Source organism: Eptatretus burgeri, chromosome 3 (assembly GCF_056783735.1).
Source record: "Eptatretus burgeri isolate ZD-2024b chromosome 3, Ebu_testis_v1, whole genome shotgun sequence".
In the NCBI taxonomy this organism is placed as follows: Eukaryota; Metazoa; Chordata; class Myxini; order Myxiniformes; family Myxinidae; genus Eptatretus; species Eptatretus burgeri.
In genome coordinates, this window is record NC_140963.1 from 28,079,209 (window position 1) to 28,087,606 (window position 8,398).

Consider the following 8,398-nt stretch of genomic DNA (forward strand, 5'->3'; position numbering starts at 1 on the left):
AGGAAGGGCATCCGGCGTAAAACCTGTGCCAAATCAGTATGCGGATCATAACGGATGATCCGCTATGGCGACCCCCTAACGGGAGCAGCCGAAAGACGAACAACAACATATATATATATATATATATATATATATATATATATATATATATATATATATATATATATATATATATATACATTTATATATAATGTTAGTAACTTTATGCAAAGCACAATATTCATCACTTCCAATCTTGTGCATTTATCGAACGTAAAAGTAACTTGTGCAGCATGTAAAGAAAGAAATGGAGGAGAGGCCGAGCCATGGCACTATTTGAATGAGAGGTGGGAGGAGGGCACGGAGGAGGAATTGTAGTTCTGGAATGGAAGTAAGGACACACCTACTGAGGCCAATACAGATGGTCCACATGGGCTGAGGTTAACAGTAAAACTTTTACATTCAATAATTCAGAAAAATTTGTCGGATTTTTCATCAAAATGAAAGGAATTTTATTCACAATGCGAGGACATCTGCGAGTAGACAGGAGAAATTAGTCGCTCTAACTAATAATGGATGTATGGGCTTGACCACGAGCAAGACATCATGAATCTCTCAACATCACTCATGGGTTGAAAATACCTCCACAAGGCAAAAACCACAGAGCAATACCCGAAAAGACAGTGTGCAACAGTTGCATGGATTTGGAAGAGCTTACACCAACACTGCTCTTCAACCCAAAGTCATGCCTGTGGAAACAGGCAAAGGAACGTTCCGCTCATTGTTTGTTACCTCCCAGATTCCTGCGGAGGAAATGGGGCTCTCCAGAGAGGCAGTGCAATCGGCCCCAAAGCCCAGCTGAAACAAATTAAGTTTGGGCCACAACCAGATTCTTGCAAATGCAGCAATCAGGCAGAAAAGACACACACATCCACACAGTATACAAAACAACTTGAAAACACAATTAAAGAGAATACCTTTTCTTTAATCTCAAAGATTGGAAGGAAAAATAACTTTCAGAGTTCCAAAACAAATGCACACCTCATTTTCACATACAAGCAAACATGAACACCATCTCGCTCCTCAAGAAAGAAGCATAACAGTTTGAGTCGTGATATGTAAGTTTCTAATCTAGTGTACAATTAGTCAAAATTGCCATGTGAACGATGCTTCGAGTAGGATTTAATCAATCGCTGGATTTACGCATTCGTTCCGAAGCTGGATAAAGTATTCGTTTTCCATTGGTGAACAAGTACCGTCACAAATCCTGGAGAGGCAAAACTCGATGGATAAGGGTGAAATCATGTTCATGTTGCCTTATTATATGCAAGTATTATTTGTAAATGAAGATGCTTCTGTAAAAAAAAAATAGCAACCAATTATTACAGGCAATTAGTGTAATAATGAATGAACTTTCAAGATGGATAACAAATATCGGCAAGGAATCGGTGTGTTTAATCAAAAGTTTATTGAATGATTTTCATTTTTTTTTAAAGGCAAGTTAAAATCCATTTTCGAAATATCCGTCTTAACGAAAATAATGGATCTCTGCAACGAAATTGCGATTCTAAATCAGATACAAAAAGTACTACAGTGTTGTTCTTTAATTTGCATGCTCTTTGGTTGGTTATTTATGAATGCAAGATGTAGTTTAAAAAAAAAAAGTTCATGATTAAGGTAATTGTATCATAGATATGAATAATGCTGATGAACCACCGACGACAGAGTGGTTTTGATTGAAAAGAATGAAGAATATTACTCTTGAAAATAATCAGACATAGAAATATGAAACATTCGTGCTTTCGCCTGGATGATCGTCAAGGGCGGTGTCGTTTCGAACGTTGGCACGAAGGAGAAACAATGCACTTCAACTATTTAATGATCATTTATTTAATCAGCTGCTGGAGCATGCAATTACAATATTTTCCTCCGATTGAAAGAGACAAAAATGTCCTCAAAGTGAGTCATGGAGGAAACTAAGTGGGTAACAGAATAAGGTCATGGTCCTGAAGCAAGGCTGATGATGTTTTTCATGGAAATGGAGGTGTGGCTGATCACGTAGAAGGATTAAAAAAAAAAACATTTGGATATATAGAGGGAGAGTGTTTCCCTCATCTCAGTAATCCACAAGGATGGTTAAAGGTGCAGCACAACATGCGAGTAAAATCAGTTGAAAACATATGATGTCATTTTACTAACAATGGCTACGACAACTTTTAAAAACAACAACAAGGATGATTAAAAATCGTCTATTTTTATATAAAATTAACTGCAGGAAGCATTATATAAAAATAATGTTTTTTTTTTTGGCTTTCTGCTAAAGACCCGTGCACACCCAGATGCTCTGGACTAAACAAATGAGGATTCACTCAGTCTTTTCCCTCCCGATGACAGGTAATTGGGTAAAACAAAAGTGCACCAATTGAATTGTACTTTCAAATTATTCACTCACTTATTATGATTCCAAAGGAACATTTACCTGTGGAACCTCTTCAAAGGACACTGCATTTTCTTTGTGTGTACTTGAGTTGTGATTATATTAACATTTACTATCCAGTGGATCAAACAGGAGGACCACTGTGTCTTTGGTGGTCCCACCTCCCTGGTTATCCTGGAAGACATGATCACAGCATTGGCACAAATCAGCAAGTACATTCTCTTGATTCAATATATTTTACAACCCACTTCCTGTTTTAATACGAGGTCTGAAATGATGCATTGTATTGGTTTACTGATTTCATAGTCCATCTTAACTCCTCGGATTTTGTCGATTTGTGCCAGGCAGTTGTAGGTAATGCACTTAGGGTTTTAGTTTGTACTCGCAAGGGGATAAATTAGAAATCAAAGGAGGTATTGTTAACTGTGCAGGAATTTAGTGAGGCCTCACTTCGATCAGTGGGTACTGTTTTGGTAAACACATCTGAAGAAGGATTTGGTTTTTATAGAGAGGTTCAGCACAGAGGGACTATATCGATTTTTTGGCTAGCTTGACTAAGCTATGAGGAGTGGCTGAAGGAGACAGGACGTTTTACATTAGTAAGTAGGAGATTATGTAGGAATCTGAGAGAATGTTTAGGATAATGAAGGGCATAAACAAAATATAGGTAAAATGATTTTTCAGCAAAATGGACACTGACAGAACCAGGGTTCAAAGTCTAAGAATAAATACAAGGGGAGTTATGAAGGTAGTAAGGCAGGGGTTTTTCATTCAAGGAGTAATTAACGCATGGATTTGAGTTCCTGGAAAAGTAGTGGGAGCAGAAACAGCAGAGAGGTTTAAATTTGAATTAGATGTAGATATATAGAAGCATTGGGGAGAGAGGGGTATGTAGATATTGGCAGGACTGGGTGGTAGCCTGGGTACAGAGGAGTGATTGTATGCGTGCATAGTGATTGTGTTGTCGCTGTGAGGGTCTCACCATAAGGTAAATGTGCTGTCTGTGTTTGTTCATGCCTCACCCACTACTGCACATCCTTGCATTGCCTCATCCCTCCCTCACCAACCCCTCCTTCCCCCCAAAATACCTTGGTGATGTCCATGTGCCTGACCCAATGTTCTCCTCCAAACTCCACCTCCCCTGACTGAGGCCCAGCCTCACTTTTGTGTCAATTATTAGCTGATAAAACAATGTGACTTTTGATAGCCAAGAATGGACACACAAATGTAGGACATGGCTGTCACCGCAAAAGTTAATGAAAAATTTTCTCCTTAATGGTGCATTTTTATTCAAACAAGGATGTGCAGTGAAAATTATAAAATGATTAAATATAGTTTTTTTTATTTGAATTTTTAGAACAGTTTCTCTTTAACTATCTCATGTTTTCTGATAGAAGATCAGATTTACTTTTAATTGACTTGAACATGCATAGCATTATCAAGGAAGGCTGCAGCAGCCATTCGGAAGAGGCTACTGAACTGAAACAATATCTTCTGGAGTTGAAATGAAATGCACTTAATATTCTACAATGTCAAACAAGTTGACAAGCAAACTATCAAAACAATAAAAAAATACATTTGTAGTCAATGGATGATGCGAGTCAAGTCTTTACGTGGCCAAAATCTCAAAATAAATAAATAAATAAATAAATAAACTCTTGAATATGTAACCACATATGTTAGATGTTGAAATTTTCCTTGAAGAAAATACTGCAACAGCTTACACATGTTTGACTGCAAAATTAACAATACAACGGCTGGCTCATAATCCGTTGCAGCACAAAATGCGGCCAAAAGGCTGACATGTGTATCTCAGTGAAGCTTGCGAAGTCATAAGAAGAAAAATGTGAAGGCTTATTTCAGAGAGCACACAAGAATCAGAGGCCATCGCATTGGACAAATGTGAGGATGAGGCCTTGTGCAAGGCCAGACGGCTTTGACACAAAACAGAACAAAGCTCGTGGGTTATGTGCAAGAGTAAGAATAACGAGCCAGCAGGGAAACCGATTCCAAATGTGATAGAATGAAAAGGAAAACCAATCACAATATTTCAAGAAAATTTTTTATCTTCAAATTTTTTCAGTATTCGTTCAGGGCCGGATGTCGTAGAGGTATACATACATGCCTTTTAACTGGATAGCCTGGATTTGAATCTCAGCCCAACTATAACCCGTCACCCTGGGATGAGGAATAGAGGACAAGGCATCAATGTGTGCGCCATCCATTTGCAAGATGTTCAGCTGAAGGACCCCGTCTGCCAGCATTAAACATTAAATGGCGAACTAGTAGATGGTGAACATTAAATATCCCACAGTGTATTTCGCAAAGAGGAGGTGAGTTCTCGCAGGCACCCTGAACAACATAGAAATTCTTGTCACCTTCAGGTGAATGTCCGACCTGACCAGGCAGGTCGTGAATGACTTGAGCCAACAACAATATGGGAATGAATGGAGGGGTTAAAGAAGAGGAAGAGGAAGATGAACAAGACGAAGAAGAAAAAGAAGAAAAGTAGTCATTGTAGTTCTATATATTAAATTGTCTTCCACAGGGGATCTGGAGTTTCCCAAGTATTATGTGGTGGGCCTACTCTTGTCCATCAATCTATGGAAAGGACCTCTCCAATGCTCTGGAAAAAGTTATCTTCCTTTTCGCAGATGACTTCAAGACTGTGGCATATAACACACCAGCCCACTGAGAGGCACAAAGCAACTGTCACTCTCTGCTCATCTGGAAATGTTTAGATGCTGGTCTTGATAAATTCAACATGTAATACAGACATACACACTAGCCCACAGGGCCAAATGATGGTCTGATCAATCAAAGATGGAAGAAAAATTTCAGAAAAAAATAAAAACCCACTTTCAATTCCAACCAACCTAAAACTTGCATCGTCACCTCTATAAACTTACCTTGTGTTGTGTCGAAATCTGCCCCCTGAGGGACAAAATCATCAATATGGTCAAAATAAGTGATGTCATAGATGTTTATCCTCGATGCCATGGAATGAATCTGGGGTCTGTTCAGTTACCAAGTTTCTTGTAGAGCGCTCGTCAAGTGGCTTAAGCACAAAAAGCAAGCACTCCATTCAAAACCTGATTGATAAGGTTGACAAGGAACGGCTGGATTGGCAAGTGCAAGCTCTCCGCTTCAAAACTGAACACACCCCGAGACATCTTGAGAGCATACAGTTCATACAAAACACCAACAAAAGGAGAGTTTTTTAAATTAAAGTTTTCAAACATGAATCACAAGCAAATACCACCTGTCGCTTCGCTGATGGTAATACTCAAGGGGGGAGGGAGAGAAAAGGGGAGAGAGAGAGAGAGAGAGAGAGAGAGAGAGAGAGAGAGAGAGAGAGAGAGAGAGAGAGAGAGAGAGAGAGAGAGAGAGAGAGAGAGAGAGAGAGAGAGAGAGAGAGAGAGAGAGAGAGAGAGAGAGAGAGAGAGAGAGAGAGAGAGAGAGAGAGAGAGAGAGAGAGAGAGAGAGAGAGAGAGAGAGAGAGAGAGAGAGAGAGAGAGAGAGAGAGAGAGAGAGAGAGAGAGAGAGAGAGAGAGAGAGAGAGAGAGAGAGAGAGAGAGAGAGAGAGAGAGAGAGAGAGAGAGAGAGAGAGAGAGAGAGAGAGAGAGAGAGAGAGAGAGAGAGAGAGAGAGAGAGAGAGAGAGAGACATAGAGAGAGGAGGGAGGGGGAGCGAGGAGGGGTGGGAGAAAGGAAGACAGTGTGAGGTGAGAGGAAGGGAAGGCAGACGAGTGGTGGAACATTAATTACAATGGATACCGTCTCATCAAAATTATTCTGCATAGAAGAACAGTGAATATCGAGACAAAATAATATCAGAAATCCATTTTTGAGATCATGGCGAGTGGTTGCACCCACTATTGGTCTGGTCACTCTGATGGTTACCATACCCAAGGAGTTGCTGTAGCTGTGTCTCATAAGCTGACTCCAATGATAATTGAGGTAACACCGGTCAACGAGCGTATTATGAGACTAAGGATTCGTCATTCCTTGGGTGTCATTTCACTGGTCTCTGTCTATGCTCCGAGTGAGGCGAGTGATGTCAACGTGAAGGACACATTCTATGCCATGTTAAAGTCTGTGGTTGATCAGTGCCCCAGACGAGATACACTTCTAGTCTTGGGGGATTTCAATGCATCGACTGGAACTGATAGGGATGGTTATGAGACGTATGTTGGTCCCCATGGGTCTGGAACTGTGAAGCAGAATTGCACTAAGTTCCTTGACTTTGCAAGAAGTCATAGACTTAGGGTGGCTGGTTCATGTGTTCAGCACACACAAGCTCATCGCTGAACTTGGTATTCCAACGCTGGCGGTGTGGCAAAGGAGATTGACCATGTCCTTGTTGATGGTCGCTGGGGGATGATCCAGAACTGCAGGGTCTACCGGAGTGCTGAATTCCTCAGTACTGACCACCGGCTTGTTGTAGCAACTCTTAAGTTGCATCTTAAATCCAGGAGAATGGTACCATCCTAGCCGAGGCTGGATGTTGGCAAGCTCAAGGATGAGAGGGGAGCTGAGGAGTTTGCAAACAGGCTGAGAGGAGGTTTGAGGGGTCTGAGTGCTTTGGGAGGTCCTGAAGAGTTGTGGAGCGCCTTCACGACCACCATCCTTGATGTTGCCGGTAGATGTCTTGGAACTCACCGGAGGCAAAGAAGAATTTTGTCTCAAGGGACACTGGATACCATTGACCAGAGTCGCAGGGCCAGGCTGAATGGCAGAGCTGAGCTGTTCAGGGAGCGGAGGCATAATACTGTGTGTGCAATCAGGGTGGACAAGGAGGCCTATGTGCTAGGAATATGTGAGGGGGCACAGCATCACCTCTGGACAGGTGATTCTTGTCCCGATTACAGGGGAACTCATGCATTGCATTCCTCTCAGCTAGTCCCTCAGTGTACTGCAGTGAGAGCAGAGGGTGGTGGGTTCTTGACAGAGGAGTCCGAAGTGAAAACCCGCTCGGCTGGTTAATTTGAGCGGCTGTACCAGGCTGATCCACCAGCTGTCGAGTTGGATGTCAGGGGTGTTACAATCCTTATTGCTGACCCTCCAATCAACTGCGGTCCACCTTCATTTGTGGAAGCACAGGCTGCAGTGAACCGGTTGAAATGGGGTAAAGCACCTGGGATCTGTGACATCCGTGCTGAACTTCTCAAGGCTGGTAGAAATGCTGCGCTCATGTTGTTGCATGCAGTTTTCTGCTCTGCCTGGAACACAGGCATCATCCCAACTGACTGGAAGAGGGGCCTTGTTGTACCTCTCTGGAAAGGTAAGGGTGATCGCCAAGACTGCAACAACTACCGAGGGGTGACACTGCTCTCGGTGCCAAGCAAGGTCTTCGCTCAGATAATTCTTGATAGGGTTCACCACCATCTCTTTGAGCACCAGCTCCCAGAGCAGTCAGGCTTTACACCAAGGAGGTCAACGATTGACCATATCCTTGCTCTTCGGTTCCTTTCTGAACGCAGATGAGAGTTTCGACAGAGGCTGCTTGCAGCTGATGTTGATCTTTGTAAAACTTTTGATTCAGTGAATCGGGATGCCCTCTGGAGGATTCTTGGTCTTCGTGGGGTGCCACCAAAACTGATCGATCTGATGTCTGAACTCTACTCTGGTACTGAGAGTGTTGTGAGATGTGGTGGTGCCATCCCTGACTTATTTCCAGTTGGTACTAGAGTTTGTCGAGGGTGTCTACTGGCCCCAACACTTTTCAGCACTTGTATGGACTGGATTCTGGGGAGGATGTTGGAGAGATCAAGCTGCGGTGCATCATTTGGGAATGTCAAGATCTCTGATCTTGATTTCGCAGATGATGCAGCCATTTTTGCAGAGACTCTAGATATCCTTTTAGGGCACTTGAGATGCTGAATGAGGAGTAGGAGCCTCTTGGATTCCGGGTTTCTTGGGTCAAAACTAAGATCCAGGCTTTCAATGACATTTTGGATGCTGCTATCTTGTCTGTACCTGTT

The 8,398-nt window shown here is 42.2% G+C and overlaps 1 protein-coding gene across 17 annotated transcripts in view; it reads right to left on the minus strand.

Annotated features, from left to right (window-relative positions):
* The window catches only part of GULP1 (GULP PTB domain containing engulfment adaptor 1), a 356,627-nt gene that overhangs the window by 72,208 nt on the left and 276,021 nt on the right, over positions 1-8,398 (minus strand). For 3 of the 17 annotated variants that reach the window (XM_085872769.1, XM_085872767.1, XM_085872765.1), the window contains one exon: positions 944-2,590. The exons of 13 other annotated variants lie outside the window; for them this stretch is intronic. In XM_085872769.1, coding sequence (XP_085728895.1) covers positions 2,519-2,590 — 72 coding nt within the window. In that variant the 3' untranslated portion in view covers positions 944-2,518. Of the gene's footprint in view, positions 1-943; positions 2,591-8,398 lie in introns of those variants that run through there. One more of the 17 variants, XM_085872778.1, reaches the window with a different exon arrangement.